General features: G+C 42.2%; 1 protein-coding gene across 9 annotated transcripts in view; it reads right to left on the bottom strand.

Annotated features, from left to right (window-relative positions):
* The window catches only part of WNK1 (WNK lysine deficient protein kinase 1), a 168356-nt gene extending 142622 nt beyond the window's left edge, over positions 1-25734 (bottom strand). For 4 of the 9 annotated variants that reach the window (XM_060245753.1, XM_060245755.1, XM_060245758.1 and 1 more), the window contains exon 1: positions 23912-25022. In XM_060245753.1, coding sequence (XP_060101736.1) covers positions 23912-24718 — 807 coding nt within the window. In that variant the 5' untranslated portion in view covers positions 24719-25022. Of the gene's footprint in view, positions 1-23911 lie in introns of all 9 variants that reach the window. The other 5 variants (XM_060245751.1, XM_060245754.1, XM_060245756.1 and 2 more) reach the window with 5 other exon arrangements.
* Positions 25735-27395: the final 1661 nt, after the last annotated feature.

Here is a 27395-nt window from a genome sequence, read left to right as displayed (position 1 = left end):
AAAAATGCAACAACCACATACTTATTCAAGAAAGTAGCAGCCATGCAAGCACTGATTCCTTTTTCCCCACACCAAAGAGAAAGGGTGCTGAACCACAAGCAAGCAAAAATATACACAGTAAAGTTAGTAGCTTCTATTGGCTATTTATAAATGCCTACTGAAGACATTTAGGAAATTCAATAGCTCATACAAAATGCATACTAGGAACTCGCCTGCAATTTTCCAAACACTAAATTTTCAGGTGCCAATTCTCAATGGGATCAGGGAAGGGGGGGGGATAATGACTCTCCTACGTGCTATGCTTTCCCACTCTGAATGGCCCCAGGAAACTGTCTTCCACCTCTGAACTGCCTTTTAAAAAAAACAAAAAAACCTGTGAGATCTGACCATGGAACTCTGCCTTTAACTCTTGGCCCTAAATATGTTAGGGATTATGAGATTCAGCAGGTTTAGTTTGGCCCTAAGTATGCTAGAGATTATGGGGTTCAGCAGGTTTATCTGGTGCTCCCAATTATCTGGTGCTCCTAATGAGTACTACATAATGGTTTAATTATTTGTTTATTACTGAACTATAATTTATTATGATGGTTCCTGTTTTAGAATTTAGTTCTCAGGTCATTTCTACTAGCCTTGTGAAACCTGAGCCAAAATGTCCTTTTCATTATTTTTTGTGTTATTTAAACTTGTTAGACAAACTCTTCTGAAAGTAGTACAGATACTATTGCACTTCTCCCTTTGGGTTTTCAACTGTTTCAAGAGCAATGACGCTTCTGGGGGAGAATTTTATTCTGGAATACACATCTGATAATGATGCTTCCATTATCACATGACACAAGGTACATCTGCAGGGATGGTGGGCTCTCAGTTTTAGTGCAATGTGAGCCATCCAGGTTCTCACTTTTACATCTCAAATCACTGTATGATAGGCATAGAGATATATGCTGGTGGGCTAAATGGATAATTCTTACACATACTGCATATTTTTCCACTTTTCTTAAAAGCTTTTTAATAATTCAGAATAAATAAATAAGGCTACTCTGGAAAAGTTCATGCTTATACCAGTCACACATTACCAATTTGCAATCAAATGAGCATTGCAGCTTCACTTGGCTTCACTTTCACCACTACCTTAAAGTACTCATGCTGACTCTATAATTACACTTTCCTTCTCATCTTTAGCTCTTTACAGCTTGTGAAGAAGTTTGGAGGACAAAAATAAAATAAGCTTCATTCATTCCGCAACATCGCGCCCGGCACAATTATTTAGTATAATTCGGAATCTAACAACACTGCCTCAGGGCAGACTAAATTATAAGGAATTGGAGATTGGCTGTGAGGCTTTTGCAAATTTTTTTTGCGGATAAGATTGCGTCGCTCCGCCTTGACCTCCCTGCCACATTGGAGGCAGTTAGTGAAACCGAGGCTCCGGGCCTGTCTTCGGATCATGTTCTCGATGGTTTCAGCCCTCTCAGTTTGGAGGAAGTTGACAGGATCCTCTTATCTGCACGCCCAACAACTTGTAAATTGGACCCGTGCCCCTCCTGGCTTATTAAATCTTGCCAGAGGGAGCTTAGATATCCTGTACGGGATATCATAAATAGATCCCTCGCAGAAGGGCAATTTCCAACACAGCTCAAAGAAGCGGTGGTCCGCCCCCTCTTAAAAAAAGCATCTCAAGATCCGGCCCAATTGGCTCACTATCGGCCGGTTTCGAATTTGCCCTATTTGGGCAAACTTATCGAGTGGGCAGTGGCGATGCAGCTACAGACCTTCCTGGATGACGCTTCCGTCCTTGATCCTCTTCAGTCCGGCTTTCGCCTGGGCCATGGGACGGAGACAGTGCTGGTCGCCCTAGTAGATGACCTGCAACGGCATCTGGATCGCGGTGGTTCGGCGGTACTGATGTTGTTGGACCTATCGGCAGCGTTCGATACGGTCGACCATCGGTTACTTGCCTGCCGCCTCGCCGACGCGGGGATCCAGGGGTTGGCCTTGCAATGGCTTTCCTCTTTCCTTGAAGGTCGGGGACAGAGGGTCGCGATTGGGGATGAGCTGTCCCGGAGGCACACGCTCGACTGCGGGGTGCCTCAGGGTGCGGTTCTCTCCCTGATGTTATTTAACATCTATATGCATCCCCTCGCCCAGATTTCCCGAAGGTATGGGCTGGGCTGTCACCAGTATGCTGATGACACCCAGCTTTATCTGCTCATGGACGGACGGCCGGTCTCCGCCCCACAAAACCTGGACCGGGCGTTACAGGCTGTGGCTGGGTGGCTCAAACAGAGCGGGCTGAGGCTAAACCCAGCGAAGACAGAGGTCCTTTGCTTGGGCCGTCGCGGCCCGGGAGGGGAAATACCCCTCCCAGTTTTTGACAGTGCGCTGCTGACGGCGGCGCACAGGGTCAGGAGCCTGGGGGTACTTCTGGAGCTTTCCTTAACTATGGAGGCCCAGATAGCAGCCACTGCCAAGTCCGCATTCTTCCACCTTAGGCGGGCAAGACAGCTGGCTCCCTTCCTGGAACGCGACGATCTAGCAACGGTGATCCATGCTACGGTCACCTCGAGACTGGACTACTGCAATGCCCTCTACATGGGGCTGCCCCTGTGTCGAACCCGGAGATTGCAGCTGGTGCAGAACGCCGCCTGGCTGTTATTGGGGCTCCCAAGATGGGAGCACATTCAGCCGGGACTTTGGGCTCTGCACTGGCTGCCAATATCCTACCGAGTTTGGTACAAGGTGCTGGTTATTACCTTTAAAGCCCTATATGGTTTAGGACCTGCCTACCTGAGGGACCGTCTCTCCCCGCATGTTCCCCAGAGAGCACTGCGATCAGGATCTCAAAAACTTTTGGTTGTTCCCGGGCCAAAGGAAGCCCGCTTGAAGACCACAAGGGACCAGGCCTTCTCTGTGGAACCAGCTGCCGGAGGAGGTAAGGGCCCTGCGGGATCTTACTCAATTCCGCAGGGCCTGTAAGACAACCCTCTTCCGACTGGCCCACAACTAACCGGCCCTGTATCCCTGTGTACCGACTACTGAATATGGAACACCGGAATGCTGAATACTGTATACCGAATCAGTATTTGAATTTGAATAGAGTGTAGCTTCACGACCGCTGCCTGATTTTTAACGATATGTATACTTATAACAAATGTTGGATTTTAATTATTTATTATGAAATGTTAATTTTAAAGTGTAATTTATTTTTATGTTAGTTTTATAGATGTTGTAAGCCGCCCTGAGCCACTCGGTGGGAAGGGCGGGATAAATCCCAGATAAATAAATAAATAAATTTTATTTCAGGAATACTATATAACTAGGACCAAGCAGACACCAAATTGGGCATTGGGTGTTCCATCAGCTTCCTCTGGAATTCACTCAACCACAGCTTACATTTACTTTAAAGCAGGGGTGTAGAACTCATTTCTTATGAGAGCCGAATCTGACATAAATGAGATCTTGTCAGGCTGGGCCATGTGTGTACCTATTTAAGATTAAGTAGAAGAGATATAAAACTTTATAAAGGACACAGATAAACACAATTAAAGATTTTTTAAAAAAACAACCTTAAAACATTAGCATGTTGGTATAAAGGTGCTTTCTTTGTATTTCTCCCATGGGATCCAGGGAACTAGGCAAAGGAAGCTCTTTCCTTCCTTCCCCAGAGGACCAGGGGGGAGTCTCAGCCAATAGAAGGAAGAGAGGCTTGGCTCAGTAGCTATACTGTGCGATTGAGAGAGCCTGGCAAAGCAAGCTCTCCCTCCCCCCTTCCTCCCCAAGGAAGGAGCCTCAGTCAATGAAGAAAATAGAGGTTTTGCTCTGTAGTTACTGTGTAATTGAGCAAACTTTGCAAAGCAGAAGGAAGCAAGAGAGAAGGAGAAGGAAGCAGATGACAGCCAGTTGTAGTTACTGTGTAATTGAGCAAACTTTGCAAAGCAGAAGGAAGCAAGAGAGAAGGAGAAGGAAGCAGATGACAGCCAGTTGTAGTTACTGTGTAATTGAGCAAACTTTGCAAAGCAGAAGGAAGCAAGAGAGAAGGAGAAGGAAGCAGATGACAGCCAGTTGCTCGGGGGCCTGCTCGGGGAGCCCTCTGGGGGCCTGATTCGGCTCCTGGGCCAGATGTTTGACATCCCTGCTTTAAAGAGTCCTGCAGCCACGATAGTGACGATAGGGATACTGAAGTTATAGTGCAGTCAGTAACCACAGGATTACTACAAGGAGCTTCAAAACACTATCTCCAAGTTTCATTTCAATCTCTATCACAGAGTCTGTGAAGAAATCTCAGTTTTGTTTGTCTGACGTCAACATTATTGTTCAGTCCACTTTTAAACCTCCTAAAGAGCAAGTACAAAAGTTCTACTAGTGAGAAAGAGCATGCCAAGTCTACAAGGAGTCAAATATTTTGTGTTAACCTAATGCCACATCAGGCAGTGTCAAAGTGACCTGATCATAATAACTCGTGTCTACTTAAGTGCACAGCATAACAAATTGAAGTACTATATTTCCAATATGGCTCCTGTGAACCAAGTAACTCTCTGTACTAAGTGTAAAAAGTCTCACCCAAAATAAGCAGAACCACAGATTACATTTTCAAGCATCAGTTGCTATTTGAGGCATTTAGATCTCCACTCTCAGTTTCTAGCAGCCTACAGGCTTTTTGCCAGCAAACAAGTTTTCAACAGTGATGATACACTAACAGAAGTTTATGTAGCTGTACAGGTCTTGAGTACTAACCTGCATCAGGGTACATGTGGCGCTTTGGATTTGTAACTGCTGGTGTAAGTAGCCCTTCCTTTATTATATCTCCTGTTGCTGCTGCTACCTGAAGAAAAAACAGTCTCTAGATGTAGCCTACTGCATTTCCTCTTACCAAGTCCTAACTCCAGAAGTTGCACAATGAATTCATTTTTATCAACAGTTCAGAAACAAACAATGTATTCCCACTTGTGCAAAAAAAAGAAATGCACATACACACTTATGATTCGTACTTATTTTGAAGCAGCCCACAAGTGCAAGAAGTCTAAGATAATGATAACAACAAATTAAAATCTAGAAATTTTCATCACTGAAAATCAGCAGCTAGTCAAACAACATGCAAATAAGAAGTGCCAAAGTTAAAAACGAAGCTTAATACATCCTCAGCAACTTCCAGAGTGTAAACCACTTAACCATACTATGTGAGCTCAAAACCAACACACACAATGGTTCACTATATGTAAGCAGGATGAAGCTTTTCCTCTAGAAGATGGCCCTACACAGCATATTAACTAACTTAGAACCACAAAAAGCAAAGTTAAGAAACAAGCATGCCACAGGAAGTTACAAGAGAAGTACAAAACCTGACCAAATTTCTTCTGTTAAAATTAGTTTGTTTTATAGTTAGGGATAGCAAAGAAGAAGCACCAACTGGGTACAAACACCTTTAGTATACCAATCTGCCATGGATCTACTCTGGAGTCATCTGAACCCAAATCAAGTGTAACAAGCATGTCAGCTCAATATAATTTCATTTTAAATCAATGCATCTTCAGGCCTACACTACCAACATGTGTAAATTATACCACTTATCCCCTAGTGCAACAAATTAGAAGCAGAGGCTTCTCAAAGTTGGACTTAAAGCTAAAATGAAGGAAAACAGTATAACAAGTTCATATTCAGATGAAGAAAAACAGATTGCAAAATAAAGACTTTTGAAATGTTTCACTACAAAACTGTTTGAATGACTTAACCATTTAACCCAAATCCTACAAACACCACACAAATGCTTACATTTTTAAAACAGCCAAGGCTACAGAAGAGTAATATTTATTATTTATGCATTGTATTTTGTGTGCCATCAGTCTTAGTAAACAATGCAGTCAGCAATGTTTCATTCTGGTCAAAATATATTAATATATATTAATGGGAGAGTCATGAACTATGTGCTGGAAAACTAAGTGAGGCAAGATTACCATATGGGAAACAAGCTAATGTAAATGTTGCAGAGGGGGTGAAATCTGGCTTTGCAAAACAGAAGGAAAGACCAATAAGTAACTTTAACTACCAGTATCTTTTAGGTATATTTATTTAAAATGGCCAAGAATCAAGGCTGTCCTGTTTGACCAGCTACATTAACAGTACCTGAAAGATTAACAACATTTCATGTAATATGCAGCTCACCTGAAAGAACATGCCCCAGCATGATTATTTTAAACTATAGTGAAATCCTGGGTGCCTTCTTCTGGAGATCGTACTTGTGGCAAATAATTGAAAACTCAAATACTAACGTATATGAATAAAGTTATACATGAAACTAGTCTGCTAGGCTGGTTATGTGAAATACTGATGACAAAGCATCTTTATTATCCAAATCCCATGCCCCTTAATGGAATCCCATGCACTTTCAACTCTTTGGATGAAGTACTTCCTTTTATATGTTCTAAACCTACTGCTCATTAATTTTTTGAGTGGCCATGAGTTCCTGTATTGTGAGAAAGGGGGAAAGTACTTCTTTCTCTACCTTCTCTATCCTATGCATAATTCTATAAATGTCTGACAGGTCACCCCCTCAATCATCATTTCTCCAAGCTAAAGAGCCCTAATCTCTTTAACCTTTCTTCATAGGGAAAGTATTCCATCCCCTTAATCGTTTTACCTGCATTTTTTCTAATGCTGTAATATCTTTTTTGAGATGCAGTGACCAAAGCTGTACACAGTATTCCAAATGAGGCCTCACCATCATTAGCTTTTCTTCCCTAAATTTCTCATGAGCTCAAATATTATCAAATACTATAACCACTCCCCCTTCCTTTTTCATGCCTTAATAAGCATCATCACCACACTGACCTTATGTGACCACTATGGGATCAGCTTACTTGGGACATAAGAACATAAGAGAAGCCATGTTGGATCAGGCCAATGGCCCATCCAGACCAACACTCTGTGTCACACAGTAGCCAAAAACCCCGATAAAACCAAGAAAGAACCACAGTCTGAAATTATTAGTAAACAACGGAAAACTGTGTAGCACAATAATACTGTCAATAAATAACAATTATGACAACGATCTCTGTATCCAACCTCTGGTATATTATAATAAAGAAAATAAATGTGGCTGACAAATAGGCACTGTCCATAAGATTAAACAAATAATGTCCATAAACAATATCAGTCCACAGTCCAAGTACTATTCCAAAATTGTCCTGGAGTGGATCACAAATTTGAAGAATAACAAAGGAAAGGATGCTGCAGCCAAAATAAGAAGCTCAGGACCGGTTTTGGTGAAGACACCTTCTTCAACTTTTAGGCTTCACCTGCAGCCATTACAGTCATGGAGAAGCTATTCCACCCACAAAGTGTTTGCACTATGTCTACAGAATGAATATAGACTGGAGCGTCCATAGCCAACACATATTCATTGTTTTGGCTGCAGCATCCTTTCCTTTGTTATTCTTCAAATTTGTGATCCACTCCAGGACAATTCTGGAATAGTACTTGGACAGTGCACTGACATTGTTTATGGACATTATTCATTTAATCTCATGGACAGTGCCTATTTGTCAGCCACACTGATTTTCTTTATTATAATATACCAGATATTGATATAGTATTATTGTGCTACACATTTTTTCCATTGTTTACAAAAAAACCCAGATACCATCACTGCCCCACCCAAGCACCAAACACCAAGAATACTAGGCATCACTGCCCCAGACAGAGAGCTCCAACAATACATTGTGGCTAATAGCTACTGATGGACTTTCTGCTCCATGTTTATCCAGTCCCCCCTTGAAGCTGTCTATGCTTGTAGCCGCCATCTCCTGCGACAATGAATTCCATGTGTTAATCACTCTTTGGATGAAGAAGTACTTCCTTTTATCCGTTCTAACCCAACTGATCAGCAATTCCATTGAGTGCCCATGAGTTCTTGTATTGTGAGAAAGGGAGAAAATGTCTCTTGATATTTCAAATGCTTTTCCAGGATAAGTATCAAAGGGCTTACAGCAATAATCAATGCCTTAATCATTAAAAAAAAACAAGATTGGGCCCAGTCTGACAGCAAAGCTGCAAACCTGCATTTATAGGGTATACTACCACCTTATAGGGCACACTACCACCTTAAAAACTGTGGCCTAATCTGTTCAGGGTACAAGGATTTCTTACCAGCATCATCTCAAGCTAGATAAGATTCAGTTTCAGCCTGCTTAGTCTCATTCATTCAACATCCTCCAAACACAAGTTAAGAACAGAAACTGTTTATTTAAGATATAAGCCTGGAAATCAGGCCATCAGAAAGCAAGCCCAAGCTTATTGTTTCAGAAAAGTAACATGGCCTATCAAAAGCTACTGGAGAGTTCAACAAGATCAGAAGTGGTCTTTGGTGGTTTCATGCACAAGTCATCAACAAACACTACCAATGCAGTCTGTCCTAAAACATGTCCTAAGATCAGTTTAAAAAGTGTTAGATGCATCCAATAACATCACCACCTACTTCCCTTTATAAAAAAAAAAAGGAAAAGTTGTTATTGGCCTATAACTAACTTCTCCTTACTCACTGATGGCGTTATGCTTTGTTGTTTGATTTTAGAATCACCACTTCACATACCCTCATCCAAACAGGCAACGATAATTCTACAGTCTGGGCCCAAAAGATCCTCTAAGCTGGATTTGACCAGCGATGATGGTGAAAATCCATCCATCATCTTAAACATCTTCAAGAAAAACCAAGCTAAAACAATCCAAGTAGTTGGAACAAACGGCCACATTTAATACTGTTGAGACAATAAACTAGAAACAAAGCTAAACACACCATTGTCTGAAACACAAACCAGTTCAATAACGTACTGAACAAGCCTGAATGTTAACACCTATTTCAAAGGCCTTATTCAAAAGTCTGCCCTCCTTTATTGGGAGGAGGCAAGGGGCAGGGTCTTTCTGATAAAAGCTCCTCATTTGTGAAATTCCTTCTGTGTGACCATCTGCTTGGCACCTTCTTTGCACATAAATAAAAACAGAAAACCATGTGGTTGAACTGCTGGCAACTGCTGTTAATCAGGAATGTTAACAGCTGCATTAAGTCTTTTTAAAATGTTTGTTGCTGCTTTTACTGTCAAATGTTTTCACTATTATTTCTATTGCTGTTTTTATTATAGTTAATTACCCAACTTTTGGGGCACTTTCTCAAGGTAAGATATGGTATTAAAAAACAAGTTCCATTCCAGGGTAGTAAGACTACCACTCTAGAAAGATGTGCAAGAAACATTTCTTCAGAAACCAAGAGATACAGTTACTAATAGATTTCTTACCATTTCATAAAAACTCACACGGAGCAAGAGTGATGAATTCACTCAAACATTTCTGTGTACCCATTCAAAAGTTGAACTGTGTATAAAGCTTCCAGATGCGTAAATGAATCTAAATGAAGGTATAGATTACTGTGTATGAGCTAGAAGAACTGAGAACCAGCAGAAACAGCAGTTTATGAAGCGGCCTACATCTCTTAAGACCTTTGACACCAACAGCTGTTGGTTTCTAATCCTGCTTTGAGTTCAGAGGCAAAACATAAAAAGTAAGTTATGTCAAATAGCACAGTTCTCCAAGCCACCAGAAGTCATGCAGAGGAACCAAACAGAAAAGGTGATACACTAGCTCTAGTCATGTGAAGTATGCCCACAAAGACTGCAATATGCTCCAAAAATATATTACACACACTTTCATTGATCCATATGGTGTTTAGAACAAGAAAGCACCAAGATTATTTTCTCTCACCCAAAACCACAGAATCACCAAAAAACACACACAAAATCTGTAACTAGTGTTTATTAGTAAACACTGGTTTTGAAATTATTCTGAATTGCTTTGCTTTTAACTGTTTTACTGATTCCTGAATGTGTTCTCAGATTGTTGTTCACCACCCTGAGCCCTGTGGGTACAGGGGAAGGAAGTCTTAAAGTCTAATTTATAAATAAATAAGTAGAACCAGAAATACAAGAAAATACCCTACTCTTGGGCCTAAATAGCTAACAAGCCTGCTGCTTTCCATGCGCTGGCCGTAAAAGAACTTAAGGATGGAATCACAGTAACCTCTTCAGTTACCTATGATCTCAAACAACCGAAATATTAAGAGCATAAGTGCCAAGGGCCCATATCAGGATAGATGTATCTGTCTTACTGGTCTGACAGTAACTGATAAACTATAAATTATTTTAATTTATTCCTATGATAAGAAAGCTGTTTCTCAAAAGACCAGAGCATGCAAGCTTGTATACCAGCTCTTCTATTTTAAAGTCCAGAAGCCAGCATAGGTCAATAAGTCCTTGATTCAAACTTCACTCAGCCAAGATTTCACTGGAAAGTCTTAAACAACCATCAGCCTCAGTTCTCTTTTCTGTAACATATGAGCACTGGCCTACCTCATACCATGGTTGTAAAGGTTACAGAAATTCTATGAAAAACTTCTAAAACTACATAAAGTAGCACATAAATAGTAAGTTTTGACACTCAAGCTGCAAAATGGAAGAAAAGATTTGTAAAACATATGAATTTCAAGGAGTACAATAAGACAAAGAACATTAACTTTGCTGCATCTCTACACTATTTTGGCAGCCAGCAGAACATGATGAAATGCACATCTAGCCACATCAGAGGGAAAAAACTATTATTTTGCAGTACTGCCTGGAATCTGTTTATCTATATAACCTTTAAATCATACAGGACATTAGCCACATTTTGACTAAGTCAAACTCCAGATCCTATTTAAAACACCAGATTTTCACTTATCTCACATGAAGGGCTTACCAAGTAACTCAAGGAATCTGACACACCAGAGTGACTCATTCCAACCATATGAAGAATACAAAGGTATTCCATATCCTACCAAACCACAACTCCTTCAAAGTCTGAGACGAATCTCTCCATTGAATACGTGAGTGGGCAAACACATGTACATTTGGACTCAGTGTGACTGAGCAACCTACATTGTTTCAGACAGATGACAAATAAAGTAATCTTTTCAGGAATAGTAGAGGCAATACTTAAAACAGATAATAGACTGCAAGTAATATGTCTGATTCTACAAACATGACTACAGACTTGATCTTTGTACAACTATTACATACTGTGTTAATAATCCAAAATGTCTTATCTCTTACTTGCTATGGTAATCATTCTGTCATTCCCACTGCTGAAATGGTAATGTTTTTAGCAGTTACTCTAGGCATCAGTGCTTGGCTTATGTGCCATTGTACGCTGTTTTACTATACACTGGGTTAGTTCCAAACTGCAGGCTCCCCTCACATCATTCCTCAGGGTCCCCTATCCCACATAAGCATTTCATGGTCAAAAGTGGGTTTATAAGGAGGAGGGGAGGACAGGAAAGTTCCATTCTGCCACTGGATATTTTACTTTGGAGCCAACCCAGTAAGAGCTTAGTCCTATGAAGACATTGTGTCTGCATGGACACTTACCGCACTGCCTTCACTTCCCACCTCAGTACAATCACTGACTGGTCTGAATGAGGCAAATACCAGGAGGAGGTGCCCAAGCGTTCACCTGTTCTCCATCATCAGGAATGCTAATTATGGAACACTGCTGATTACTGAAAGACAATGTTCCTGAAGGCATTTCCTCCACACTTTCACCCCATGCAGACCACTCAATGAACACATGGAGGCAATGCCAGAACGCTCATGCACACTCTCCCTCCCAGCATAGTGAGTGCCTAGGCGGACAGGATGTCTGCATGTTACATGGATGCAGAAATCAAAGGCTTTTAATTTACATGAACAAAATAGGAGTCGATTACACCTTTAAGACCAACTAAGTTTTATTCATTTATTACATGTTCTACTTAAAGCAGTGGTCCTTCATTCAAACCCACTGATTTATGACCTCACATGACTTGTGGAATTCAATCTCCGGGGCTGCAGTCCCTAGCTTTTTAGAAAGACCTCCTTCTAGCATATATGCAGAGATCACATAGAGGGGCAGCAAGGCAGTGAGAAAATATCACTCAGAAATGGAAAGTGTTCCTTTTTAACACAGGCAAGTTCAGAGATTATGGCTACTACTCTTTCTGTCACATTATTTCCTGCCACATGCTTGCAATTCAGTGGTTCCCACAACACTTAGTACTTAAATATTAGTATCTGGTCTAGAAAGGTAAAAGACAACTGATCTTATGATCCAAGCATGAACCTCCTCTTATGACCCAAGCACCATCTCTGCTCCCAGCCCCATCCTGTAGATAGGGGCAGACAGCAATAGTCCAGTCTTGCTCCTCCTGTACTGTATTCCCTGATTCATCATGAAAGTATAATTAAGCCCTTCCCACCTAGACTTGAGACAGGGCTACAAGATAGAGCTTTTTAATAGAGCTCATGTTATCCCCTGTCTGCCCCACAGGATATAGTTAAATGATGTTCCAATCACATTTTATTGTATTTATCTACAAAATTCGTACTTTGCCTTTCTGCCCTGATCAGAGCCACCAAGATGCCAAACAGATTTTCTAAAAAGGCACATCTGGAAAAAAAGTAATTAAAACCAATAATTAAAATACACATATAATACAATAATACATAATTAAAATACCCTTACAATACAATAATCCATAACAATAATTAAAACATAGGGGAGGAAGAAGGAATCACTGAGGGAATGCCAGACAAAACAAAGAGGTTTTCACCTGCTTGTGGAAGACAGCAACAGAATGGGACAAGTGATCTGTCCAAGGAAAGAATTTCAGTTTTGCTGCCCTCTCCCAGGATGCCACCAGCCTAACTGGGGGGGTTGGAGGGTGGGGGTGGAGCACCCAGAGCAGGTCCCTGGAAGATGACTGTTGTGGTCAGGTAGGCTTGTAAGGGAATAGGCAGTCCTTGTTTCCAAGCATCATTTTAATGTGAAAATTGCTGTGTTTTAATTTAGTGTTACTCACTTAAGTTAGAGGGCTTGTAAATGTTTTAATAAATAAGCTTTAAATTATTATGCACCTAAAAGTTTACACTTAATGTTTTTGTTTGTTAGAATTAACAGTGCAATTTAAATAACACCATCCTGGAAGTAAGACAAACAAATATATGTGAGTAGAATTCTGAGTAGACCTTTTTAGGATTGCTTTGTAAATGGTGGTCTTTTAAAACAGCCTAACTAAAATTTAATTTCTTTAATAATATTTATGGTCTAAAATGCTGAACTAAAGAAAATCAAGTCAAGCATAAGTCATTAAATATATTTGTTATTTCAGAAAGTTTGTATAGACAGAATGAAGACTCTGGCTGTGAAACCATTATGTTTTAATGGATAAAACAATTATGTTCATTGCTTATGAAATGCACGATCTAACAATTTTAAAGTAATTCTTTTCTTTGGTGGTTTAATATATGGTATTAATTGCTGACTTCCAGCATTCTATCTTGCTATGATAAGATATTTGCAAGCACAGCAGCTGAATGTATAGACAACCTTCCGAGGAAAAGTCTATTTACATAAAGGTAAGATCAGGCTATCAACCACCAGCTTGGTCACCTGCAGGTAAGAAGAGGAAGTTCCCAGTTCCCCTTCTAGATAAGTGAAAAGACAGTCCACTTTACAATCTGAAGGTTGTGCACACTACCAGTTTCTTCCTCTGAACAATTTTAAAATAGCACTCTTACCATTACAAACAGATGACATCCTTTCAAACACAACAGTCTCAAACATTCCATCCTTAAGCAAGGTGACTGAATGGATGGTGGCTGGACAACTCTAAGCTTTCCTGGATGAGACAAACTATTTAGATCCCTTTCAGTCCAGTTTCAGGCCTGGTTATGGAAATGAAACCATCTTGGCCACCCTGATAGATTACTTGGACTGGGAGATGAACAGAGAGAGTGTGACTGTTGATTCTCCTGGACATCTCAGCAGGTGAAGTGTGCGTGCATACAAAAGGCCATACCTTGAATAAAACTTTGTTGGTCTTGAAGGTGCCACTGAACTCTAGCTTTGTTCTACTGCATCAGGTAAATGTTAGGCTGGCATAACAGTACATCATAACACAGGTATCAATTTACAAATAAGATTGAAGCAAATGACATATATGCTTTTAAAACATATGCTTATTTTCTGTTTACTCGCACTGAACCAGCACACTCATCTATGCTACTCATCTCTGAAATTCATATCTATCTTGCATCATAAAGCAAAATATGATTCAGTATCCAACAAGACCAATGATGTGGGTTTTCTGGAAAAATTTTGAGTTGGAAAAAATTCCAGAATTATTTCTAGAAAGTAATTGGATGCATGATCTAACTTTATTTCAAATAACCTGATGACCCAATGATTTTAGACAACGTAACCTGCACTGAAACTACCCACACAATGATGCAGTCAAATTTTTGATAATCTAGCCTATTTAGCAAAGATATCTAAAAAGTATTGCATGTCATTTTTATGTCCCAACAATAGATACTTGTGCTGAAACATTTGATTAAAATAAGACAATCAAGTATGGCTTAAATGTTATATTCAAACAAACACAAAACTTTATGTAGTACAGGGGTGCAAATGTTAGAACAGGACCTAGATTCAAATCCCCATCCTGCCACAGAAACTTGCTGGATGACCTTGGGACAGTCTCTCAGACCAACCCACTTCAGAGTAAGTAAAAAATCAATGCAGTAAAAAGCATGGTATAGATCATTTATATTGGAATCATAGTTGTAAAATTTAAGACAGTATAGACTGTATTTCCTGCCACCATGTGAGAAAAGATGTACAAGTAAGAATTGCGGCTTTAGTTTGGCTGTGAAGGACAAATAAAGTCTGATAAATTCAAACCTTGATTTTTTTATGTGTTTGCAATTATATTGCCCACTCACCCTTTATGAATCAAAACATATATCATTGTTAGATATAATCACCTGGAAAATGTTAAAAGTTCAACACTGCCAAGCTTGTCTAACATTGCATTGGCAATAGCATCCATTGTTATGGTTTTATGAAATAATCTTTAGAAATGGCAAATGTTCTAGCACAAACCTCTGGGCCAAGGATACAACCATGACATCTGCTCTGCAAGCTGCGGTCCTTTAAGTCTTGAATTCGCTCAGCTGTCCATTTGCAATATGAAAATAATTAATAAACTAACTTCAGTGCTAAGATTTTTATAGCATTATCAGTAAACCTTAAAATGTCTCTCAGCAGTTTTTCCAGAGGTGAAAAAGAGGCTATGCTGGGGATCAGGTGAACTGCAGGGACAACACCCCCTTGGAACAGGGACTGTAACAAGGAGGGGAATTGGAGAGACCAAGCAAAAAAGTTGACTGCATCCAACCCAAAGCTCATCAGAATGTCTTGGTGTATGACATAAAAATAAATACGCATGAAGTTCTTGTTATTGTCTGTTCATACGTAAACTTAAGTTTACATAGACCAAACAAGACCAACTATCTTAGAATGGCAACATGATTTATGGGAATATTTTATTATGTATAAAATATCGAGTAATATTCAATTATCTCCTTTAGAATCATATGAAACAAAATTTATTACAATATGGTTTCCTATAGTAGAATATTTAACAGAACAAGACATAATTCCACATAACTCAATGTATAAATAGATAATATATTTTTAAATCACTTTGTTTCTAAGGAGGGGTCCTTTTGTAGAAAAATAGGTGGTGGAGTTCATTAGCATATACTGTCCCTCTCCCAGCCAAAAGCAACCTGATGCAAGAAAGAGAAGCCCTGGGCAAGCAAGGCCTGTTTAGGCTGGCTAGAGATCTGGCCAGCCTGAGCAGGCCTCGCTCTCCTAGGCCGCCCCCCTGTCAAAAGGCCAGCAAGCTGCCTGCCACCCCAAATCACATAAGAAGTGGAGAAAGGGTAGCATGGGCTTCTCTGGGGATTAATAAGGACTGCTGGGGGCATGGCTGGCTGGCTGCCCACTCTCCTAATCCAGGGATTGTTATGCAGCTGCACCTACTATTCAATGGACAAAGTAGGTGGAGAGGAAGAGGGGGAACCCTCAGAAAAGTTCAGGAGCTGCGTTCCTGTGAGCTCCTGCTGAAACTGAGGCCTGTTTCTAAGTATATAATGACTATAGTATCTTATAACTTAAACTGTGTAAAACTTAATAGTTTATATATAATTTTCTTTGATGTAAACGCAAAAATTGATTTAAATTAAAACGTTAAAAAAAATAAGTTTACACTATTCAATGGTGGATGAATTCATTTCTTAACCAGCTGCTTTCTGTACTGACTCTAATATTCAATTAAACTGAGCTTTTTAAAACAATAATGGGATTATGAGAAATTTGAAATTAGGCTAGGGTTAGAGATTAGCCTTTTGATGTGATGATGAGTTACCCCTGTATTTATGAATATACAATAATATTTATATGATAAACAATTATATAAAATTGTATGAAAAGGTCAGGATCAGATTTTGTGATAGCAATAGTTAGAAAAATTTAGACTGACAAATGAATCTGACTCCTAAATTTTAGGACTAGCTCCTAAAACCAAAGATAATTTGTCAAAGCCTAACATAATTCACAGACACCAAGCTTTCACAGACACTCAACAGCAAATGAGAATTCTAGTATAAAGTCATAGTGGAGCCATTGCTCAAGTGTGTGTTGGACTAGGATCTGAGAGAGTCAGGTTTGAATTCACATTCTGTCATGGAAGCTTGCTACATGACTGTGGACCAATCAAACACATTCAGCCTAACTTACCTCACACATTTAAGACCAACAAAGTTTTATTCTGGGTATAAACTTTCATGTACATGCACACTTCTTTAGATGCACTGAAACAAAGTCATCAATCATTACATAGCAGGTGAGGAAGATGTTGCCAGGAAGGGCTAATTAGGGCTAAAATTGGTTTGAGGCAATTGGTAAAACCTGCAAATAGCAGCAAATTGCATACAGCATAATAAAAGTTTAAAAACAGATGCAAGAACTGAATGACATTACCATATGTAATGATATAAGAAACCAATATCTCTGTTAAGCCCTGGGGGTTCCATTGCCCTGAGTGCTGTAATAACTTGTAAATCAGCAATCACTCGTTCTAGTCTGTTTCTGAAATTCTTTTGCAAAAGAACAGCAGCTCTGAGGTCCCTTGTTGAGTGTTCTGGGAAGCTGAAGTGTTCTCCTACAGGTTTCTCAGTTCTGTGATTCTTGATGTGTGTCCGTTTATCCTTTGGCACCTGCCTGCCTATGTAGAGAACTGACTGACATTGCTGGCATTTAAATGCTATGTTAGAAGATGAGCAAGTGAATGAGCCTGAGATGGTGTAGTTAATGTTGTTAGGTCCTGTGATTGTGTTGTCTAGGTGTACGCAGCAGCACAGTTGACATCTGGGTTACTGCAAGCTCTCAAACAGAAGTATTGAACTCATTTGTTATGAGGGATGGATCTAACATAAATGTCACTTTGTCGAGCCAGACCATGTGTGCCAACAAAAGGTAACATGCAGTATCAGAAAAATAAGCTTTATAAAGACATTTCAGATACCAAATGGCAATAGGCTTGATTGGATTAAGAGTGATATGCAGAAAGTGTGGAGATATCATCACTGGTAATGAGACAGAAAACCTAGGCCTGTTTAGTCCAGGAGGATTCTGTCCAGGAGGAGACAAAGAATAAATGGACATAAGTCTGAAGAAGTAAGCAGTGACTCATGAAAGAACATACCCTGCCACAAATTTTGTTCGTCTTCAAGTTGCTGCTAGACTCTTACTCTTTCTACAGCTATAAGAAACCACAACATTCAAAAACCAGTGGAGGGACTTTTTAGCCTTCCGGGACATTCAGTTGCTGACCTAAGACTACCAGTTCTCTTACAAAGGAATTTTAAAGGGAGATTAGAAAGAGAGACTGAGACTGCTGAATTGCAACTGATAATGAAGCTCAATGCACCCTCCTGGGCTGAACTGAGACCTAGGTTTCTTATCTCATTACCAATGGCTGCAATTGTTATTTGGCATTTGAAATCACTTCACTCTTCAAGATATAATGACAGATGGGCTCACATTCTAGCAGTATCTGAAAAAATGAGCAGAGACTCATGGAAGCTCATGCCCTGCCACAAATTTTGCAAGTCATAAAGGTTCTACTGGACTCTTGCTCCCTTGCACTAATAAAGATTGCAAGCTGTGCTGCTGTGTTTTAGTTTTTTTTTTTTTTAATCTGTTAGAACTGGAAAGGGGGATCTCTCCAAGTGAAATAATGTGTTGCTTTCGGATTGAACAAAATCCACTCACTGTTAATGATAATAAAATGTTTAAAAAGCAAAAAGGTGGGGGTTAATGTGAAGAAAGGCAGCTAGTAAGATGGGAGGGGAAAGAGGGACACCACTGTAATATATGGAACCATAAATGTATTTTTTAAATACTTAGCCATCTACTTCCAGTCATTAAACAATGGAATCCAATCCAAGTGTTGTAATTCCTAATCAAGGTCTTTTTGAAAGAAAATAAAATCCTGGATGCACACAGAGAAATCTATTTTAAAAAAAACTTTTCAGAATAAACCAAAATAATTTCCCTTTAAATCCCCTTATCCCAGATGTATCTCTCTCCTGCCCCCCTTCCTTTTTAAACATGTGCGTATTCTGTGATCAGGTCTCAAAGTAAACAGCAGAGAAAAAGAACCTCCTTCCATCTCTCTAAAGGAGGGGTCCCCAACCCCCGGGCCAGGGACCGGTACAAGGCCGTGCAGCCTCGCCCCCCCCCCCCCGCAGTGCCTCCTTCTCCCCCCGTTTTCACCATTTTAAGCCCAGGGACGGGAAGGAAGCAAGGGCAGCATCGCTCGCCACTGCTGCGGCGGTTTTCCCACCCATCAGCTGATCGACTGGGTGGAGGGTCGGCCTGGGAGGCACTTCACGGCCTCTTCCCTGGCTTTAAAATGGTGGAAACGGAGGGGGGGGAGGAAGAGGAGGCAAGGCTGCATGGGAGGGGCGGCGAAAGAGGAAAACGGTGGGAGGAGGAGGTGGCGAGGCTGCGCAGAGGAGCAAAGGAGGAAACGGGGGGAGGCGCTACGGTGAGGCAGGGGGGCAGGCCGAATTGGGTGTCCCCACCCTGCTGGCCCTGGGGGCACAGTTGGTGGGCCGGCCTTGAGGCCGGTCCCTGAAGCCAAAAAGGTTGGGGACCACTGCTCTAAAGAAATGTGAATGCAGATGAAAGCTTATACCTGGAACAAAAGTTTGTTGGTCTTAAAGGTGCCATGGGACTCCCTCTCTTTCTTACATGCTCTGTCTTTCCTTCCACCTCCTCCCTCCCTAAACGAAGGAAGAGAGGCTTGGCAGCAGCCCCAGAGAAGGAAGCAGGGGAAAGCATCAAGGGAGCTTTTCTCTGGTTTGTGCACTCTTTTTACATCCCCTTCACTTCCTCCCTAAAGGAGGAAGAGAGGCTTGGCGATGACACAGCAGCTGGGGAAAAGAAGCAGGAGAGAACCAGTTGCTCGCAAACCGGATACCAACACTGCAAGGAACAGATCCATCCCATGGGCCCTGGCCTAGTACCAATGTCCACGTTCAAATCAGATGCATTATTGCGGGTGAACAGTTAAGAGTGGGAGCTGTCTGTGGGCTAGGAAAAAACCTCACATGGTTATTGTGAGGGATAAACTGAGAAAGCGGGAACTATATATACCACACTAAGCTCTCTGGAGGAAGTGCAGGATAGTAAATATATAAGCAAAAGTTCCAAGGCAACCTTGGGATAAATAGCTGAATGCCAAATACTCGAAAACTTAAACACTGTTAAGTATTGCCTACATGCCATTCACTTTCAAATGTCACCTTGCAAATTTGTTGAGGTTTCCAGGAAAGCCAGATGCAGACAGAAGACACTTTCTACTAATAGTATGACAAATATCAGATTAGAGTACAAAGTGTTTGCTCCTATGCAAGTAGCAAAAATGTTCTCAGTGATTCCAATGCCTGTGGATTTCTCAGCACAATAAGCTAATTACTTCGCAGGTGTGCTTTCAACATAAGACCTTTATGTATTCCACCCAGAACTGACTCAATGAAAAGGAGGGACTTAACTAGAGTTCACAGGCCACACCCAATACTTTACTCACATGAATGAATAATCAATTGCAAATTTAACTGCCTATGAACTACAGAGAAATCCAGCACTGAAAGCAGAAAAAGACTCCTTCCTGTTTAGAATTATGAAGCCAGTTAAAAACTCATTCCAAAACACCAGTTACCGAACTAGCAAGAGATTAATGTGCTGCTATTTAGAGATATGAAGACTGAACACTTCCAGTATCAGAGAGGGCAATTCTCTCCTTTACATTTCTAAAAAAAGACTGGACGCTAGGGACTCCCAAACATTTTATAAATTAGCTCCAATTCCAGATAGCAAAATTATTAAAAGACAATTTTTCTCTAATAGTGATTCACATTTTACCATTTGCATGAAGTTAACCAATGTACTTAAAGATTCTCAAGTAGCAGTTTTTGGCACATAAAGCCAGGATCACAAGCTGCTGAATTCAAACTTAGGAAGATGATTCACACACTGGAAACAAAGCAATCTGAGCAACATACTGAACCTACTTCCTTCAGCCTCCTCCACCTCAATTCTACTGCAATTTCCATTAGGCTTCTAAATGCCTCTATTTTTCTAAATATTGACAGCTAAATATTGACATGCTACTGAAATTGAGAATAGTGAAAGGTGCCCTCTGGCCTACACAGCCTTTCCAAACATCAGTTGCAAAACATCTATTCACACCATATTCTATATAAGAAACATTCATAGTACACACATGGAGACAGGCATTACGGTACCCAAGTTCAAGATACACTAAGTATTCCCATAGGTTCTTTGTTCTCTTTAGTTGAAGGCAAGTTTTTTCAACTCATCAAGCACTATATTCTTCCAGCTCCTTAAAACAGTGTGATATAACTAAAACACGGTTCAGCACACAAAACAGTAATTCAAATTCCTGTGAATTAAAACTTTAATTTCTTTAAACTAGTATGTTCACAAATTTCTTTTGTGAAAAACTTTCAAAAAACATTTTAATTTTAGGAACTAGAAGAACACAGTACTTAGCAAAATGACCATCATACTTTTTGCATCAAGTTCTTCATAAAATTGTTCACTTTCAGCTACTTCCTGGAAATGGTATGCAAAATTCTGCTACAAAATACAGTAACAGGCAGTTGCTTATGCAGAACTGCACAAATTGTACTTATGGAAATTGCATTTTAGAACAGTTATTGTAGCAATACTCAATGTAAGAATTCTAAATCAACTAAGTCTTATCTCTTTGTGTCCTTCCTATTTGCATTATCAAGAAAATTAATTTATGCCTCTCTGAATACAAGGTGGCACTGCCTAAAGAGAACCCAAGACGGGAATGAACTCTTTTTCAGATCATAAATTTCATCATCAAGAAAAGACTAATATCTACAAGAATAGACAGTTAATATATACAAGATCATTACAATGGCCATCAATGAAAAATTCAGATAAGGCCTAGGAGGAAACAAACTTTTAGCTATACCAGACATTTCAATGGCAAAAGCCTTTTACTCCCTTCAAAAACCATGAGCACCAAGACAAGCCATGCCTTGCCAAAACAAAAAAGCCTTACAGATTAGCAGCCTCTGGCAAAGAGGGGATCAGGCAGGACTGTGCCTCTTCCAACAGTGGAACATCTGTAGGATCTAACCCGTTAGGTTCAATTAATATAAAGTCATCTAGACATGACAAATCTGAGCTGTCTTAAAATTAACTCATCAGCAACTCAAATGCCACATTCAAGCTCTCAGTTAAAGTCAGTTCGCTATCAGCTTCTCAACATAATCAAGGACACACACATCCTGGCACAAATTCAAAGACTGGTTGCACATCTAACCCCCCACAGTCTGTGCCCCAAGCCAGCCCACACACAACTGAACTGTTATCGACAGGCATAATCACTGTTCCAGTGCAGCTGTCAGTTTGAACACTTGATTCCAGCTTCAAAGAGAATTTTTTCCTCAATCTAAAAAAAGATCTAATGCTGATTAAGGCCAAAACCTAAGTGTGACAAGCACTAGGAGAGTTACCAGTGCAAACAAACCCTAATTTTAGATGGCACACAGTATTTTCCTAGGTCACACAACAATCAAGTCATTAAGTGAACTTCTCTACAACACAGGTCAGTGGTACTGATAATGAATTAGCCAAGCAGCTGACATGGAGTATCTAAACTAACATCAAGTTTTCTAGAACAGGCACTGTTCACAAATTTAACACAAAATGCATGGTAGCAGAAACCACAGGGGAACCCCATATTAACTGCCTCCTGCTGTGCGTGATGCATTTCACCTGCCATAAAAAGTACTACCATCTGTGATTAAGCTTAGCTACCATACAGTTCAAGTTCTTTAGCTGTTCACATGTACACAGCAAATAGGAGTTCATACTAATCCTGAAAGAAAACTAACTCAAACTAAAGAATATGTACCTGTAATCTGAAATATTTAAAAAGGTCTTCTCTTAAAGACAGCTTTTATTATTTAACTTTTACATATCCAGTAAGTAGTGCAAAATCCATTAAAAATCTTAATTTCTCCACTGCTTTTCAGACTGAAAAGAATAAGTACCTTTATATTGTACATTTGCTACTATATTTGGAAGATCTACTACCTCAGCTTTAATATGGCAACTTGCTTTTCAGATCCATTCTTAGGTATTCTTGGCACCATCACTGAAGAACTATCCAGGTCTGCAAGTTTACCTTGCAGGCAACTACAAATTGTTTGTTAGCCACCTATGAACACTTCTTATAGTGTGTGCACTGGATGCAGTATAAAAGCTACCAAGCAAAATGAACTGCTCATGAAAGACTACAAGGATCACATCACTCATTCACTAATTTACCTGAATTGTACATACACATAAACACATGACAGGGAATAGCCAGTCATTAGACAGCTGAATACACTGTATGAACTCCTTTAAGTACTGATCTGTTTCACACTTGCCACAGCATAATATAAATGCATAACACCTGAAAGAACATCAATGTGTTTTTTTTCTACTTCACTTTAATGTGCATGAACAGCTGGATATTAGAGCACTTCACAGTACACATAGCAACCCAGATATATCAGCATTTTTCATAGCTAAACATAAAAGAGGTTTTTTTTCTTCAAATATGCAGTTGATTATTCACTGGGAAGTTGTAATTACCCATAGTTCTCCAATGCACATGTTGGAGAAGTTTCCTATTCAACTATTAATTTTTACCACAGGAAAGCACCAGATTACCTGGTTGCTATGTTAAATGTGAAGATGGTGGGGGAAAGGGAAGAAAGAAAACCAACGAATAGTTCTAGAGAAACCAAAGTAGTAAACACAAGTTCATGTAGCTGAATATGTGGTACCAGGCAGAGGCATTTTTGCATCATTGAGTGTTAACCTGAGGACTTCCCATCTTCAAGGAAAACATCCCCATGAAAACACAAGTCTACATTTTATAGGCTATAAAATATCCAGGAATCTTACAAGATTAGCTGCATTCTGTATGTCCTACACTTGACTATTTTATACAAAGGATGTTCTAACAGAATGCAACAGTGTTTTGCATATACTGGCTATAATATTTTTCCTCTGACATTTTCAAATGGAATTTGCTGCTTTCCTCTGTCATTTTAATAATGAGCATTTCTAAACTGAAGGCCAAAGCCCTGAAAAAGGAAGTTAGCAAAGCCTACATCCAATCACACAGAGAGCTTTCACTTTGTCAGACAGTATGAACTAAAGAAAACAAAAGCTTCCTAAATTGTCTTCATAAAATGTTGCTTTAACACACCACTTTAAAAGTATCCAGGATCATTGCCTTACGTGAAAGTACAGCCCTTTCCTCAGGTCTGTCAGCCTGGCAGCAAGGCAGTTGATTACCCAGAAAGGAAAGCCAACACCTTCCTATTACCTGCAGCTCACACCAAGCGACTTCCACAGTGGTTTCCGTGTCCAGTCCCTTGTAGACAGTTTTGAAGGAGCCTCTGCCAATCTCGATATCAAACTTAAGAAAGCGACCATCGGTGGAAAAGGCCACAGCTTTGGTCTCCAGCTCCTCAATATCCTCCTGCTGCCGACTCCGTTCTTCTTGTAGATCCCGGGCAGAAGTAACAGTGCTCCCCGCTGTGCTGGTAGGGGGCAGTGGGGTGGCCTCCAAGCCCTCCTCCTTAGCCAGCAGTGGGGCAACGTCCTTCGCTACCAGGGGCTCTTGACCAGCCTGCCCCTCTGCAGGCGCAGGCAGAGGCGGCGGCTGCTGCTGCAGGAGCAGCGTGGGGGCTTGGCTGGAGGTGCCGGAGGCGCACGTCGCCTGGATGACAGACTCCGGAGGCGAGCCCAGCACCGGCGGGATGCTCCCTCGGCCGGTCGCAGCGGCAGGAGGCGCCGCGGGCTGCAGCCTGGGCAGATCCAGAGCGGTGGCATTGGAGTCACAAATGACGCTCCGGCGGAAGAAGCGGTGCTCGGTGGCGGCCGCCCCGCGGCTGTCCTTGTCCATGGTGTGGCGGCGCCGAAGGTAGTCCTCGTGGCGGGCCCCGCCGCCTTCCGAGCCTTCAGGATCCGCAGCGGCGGCGGCTGCAGCAGCCGCAGCCACCCCCAGCTTCTCGCCCACGGAGCTGTCCGAGCTGGAGCCGTTCTTGGGCGGGGGCGGCGGAGGAGCCAGGAAGCGAGGCGTGGAGGTGGTGGTCGCCGCCGCCGCAGCGCCGCTGTTCTCCCCCGACATGGTGCCGAAAAGCAGCAGGCGAAGGCGCGGCAGAAGCAGTCCCTGCAGCGAGGCGGACTCGAGGCAGTCAATGCGCGGCGGCGGCGGGGAGCTGCGGCGGCAGCTGGTGCTGCAAAGGAGGCTCCCGGAGGCCCCTCACGGCCAGGAGGAGGAAGGAAAGAGGATGCCGCCCGGGTTGCGGTGGCGGCAGCAGCAACTGCTGCAGTCGAGCGGGCTGGGCCGGCGGCGGGGTGGCTCCCAGGTCAGTGTCCGCATCCATCCTGCGGTGACGGCGAGGGGCCGGGCAGCGGGGCCGACATGGAGCGAAGATGCGGGGAAAGGGAGGAGAGATGGGGAGGGAGGAGGCCAGGCAGGCGGGCGGGACTGGGGATGGGGGGCAAGGCTGGGGCAGGCCTGGCGGGGCTGCGCGAGCGCGCGCGCTCCCCCCCTCTCCCCTCAGTCAGCCAGTCCTCGCCCTCTCTCCCCTCAGCTCTCCTTGCCTGAGTCGAGTCAGTCAGCCAGTCCTCGCTGAGGGCTCCTCCTCGCCCTCTCTCCTTTCAGCTCTTCTTGCCTGAGTCGAGTCAGTCAGCCAGTCCTCGCTGAGGGCTCCTCCTCGCCGTCGTGGCGGCGGCTGTTGCTGCTGCTGCGCTCGTCGACGGCGACGAAATCCAGCCAGCCCCCTTTCCCCCCCCGCGTCTCTTCCCCTCACGCCAAGCCGGGGCTCCCCCACTTCGCTCGCTCTCGCGCGCTCACTCTGAGGCGGAGGAGGTGGAGGCCGCCTCCCCCTCACGCGCCGAGACTGACTGGGATGAGAGGGAGGGAGGGAGGGACCAGCGACGAGGAGAAATCGATAAAGGGGAGCCGGCTCCGGTCTTGTCTGTGTCTTTCCCTCTCCGCCGCTCCTGAGGGGACGTGGGGGATGGGCCACTTACTGCCGCCTCTCCCGGCCTAGGGTGGGGGGGGGGAACTGTCCGCGCTAAATGGCGACTGAACCCGAAACCGACACACTCGCAGACACACAGCGAGAGCGAGAGAGACAGCCTAGGAGACCACGCCCCCCTTTTTCCCCGTCCGTACTCCAGCGCGCCTGCGTCAACATCCGAAGCCTTCCTTCGTAACTATCTGGGAGAGGTAGTTCGCGTCTCCCTTCGACGCAGGCCTCTGAAACATCCACCGCCGGCGCGGCCTACGTTTCCCATGGTGCATTGCGAAGGAGATGGAGGGAAAAGAACGGGAAGGGAGTGGCGGGAGCTGTAGTTTTCCTTTCACGGACTGGTCGGAAGGATTTGGGGGTTTTTTTTTTCCTTCCCGCGGCGCGTTTCGCTGTGGCTTATGAGAGTGCGTATTAAGACAGCGAAGAAGGAGCCATTATCTGTGGGGTGGAAAGTGAGAAAAAGAGTTTCCTGTCATGCTTCGCCTATCTGCTTTTTATTTCCAACATAAAGTTGCGAACTGTTGGGGTCCGGGGAATGCACGTCTTCATTTATTCAAGCTGAGAGGTTTGTTCTCAGTTTGCAATCTAGTCTTAATTATTGCCAATACTTTTATTTCTTAAACCGCGGGAATGGAATGAGGGTTCGAAAATTGTGCTTCTTCCTTAGAACGCCCCAAATTGCGGTGACTTTTTACAGCAGTCCGTGTGGGAACGCTGACCCCCCCCCCTGCAAATTGGCCGCAGCGCCCAGAAGCCGAGGCTGCACATAGATCTCCATCCCTCTTTTGAGCATGCCACGATCGCAAGTTTGTTCCTCAGCAGCCATAACTGCCTTTCTATCCCGTGACATGTTCCTGCGGCTTCGTAGACTGCTGCCTGAAAACAATGCGTGCAGTTTACATCCCATGATCATCGATGGCACGTTTCCGCCTTTATTTTCGTAACTGCAAATTGCATCGAATATCTGCAATATATATATAAAATTTTAAAATCGTACGCGAAATAAAAAAACAAATTTGTTTAAAACCAAACACTGATGTTAGGAAAACGATCCAGCAAACACTGAAAGGGAAGGGAGAAAAACGCTCTGGTATCAAACAATGTGTCCCAGTCTGTGTGTACTTGCTGAAATTCTAACGTGGTAAAATTCAAGGAATTTGTATAATTGACTGGAGGGAAGCCATTTATGATTTACAAGGTGACAGGCCACACTGTTGAGTCAACACCAGGCTACAGTTCTTTCCGCAGTCAGCCATTAAACGCACTTTCTTCCGTTTTGCATCAAATCTGTCTGTTGCAAGAGCAAACAAACCGTATATGCAATACTATCCTTCAGTTTGCTTTCAGTTGTTCTTTGGCTTACTTCAGCTCACATGTTGTCAGCGAGCCCTTGCAGTTCCAAGGCAACAGTTTATACCTACGCTTCTTAAGGTTTGCTTCACACTGGACAAAAGTCCTAGTTCTGCATGACTCCCACGTGTAGTCCTTGTGTATATATAGCTATAACTGCCAGCAGCTTCCTGTTGCTTGTAGATACAGTGACAGTGAGTAGCTGTGCCACCACTGGTGATAAACTACAGATGGAATTCATGCAATATCCTACACTATCCCCTACACGTGTAATATCCTACACATTGTGCAATATCCTACACAACCTTTGTAGTAGACAAAATGTGTAACCATTAATACATCTTGTATACTATATGAACTTCAGGAGTCAAGTATCACTTGGAGATCTCTTAGAAACCTTTCAAATGAGCATTT

Source organism: Heteronotia binoei, chromosome 8 (assembly GCF_032191835.1).
Source record: "Heteronotia binoei isolate CCM8104 ecotype False Entrance Well chromosome 8, APGP_CSIRO_Hbin_v1, whole genome shotgun sequence".
NCBI classification, from domain to species: Eukaryota; Metazoa; Chordata; class Lepidosauria; order Squamata; family Gekkonidae; genus Heteronotia; species Heteronotia binoei.
This window is presented reverse-complemented; position numbering and strand designations above follow the sequence as displayed.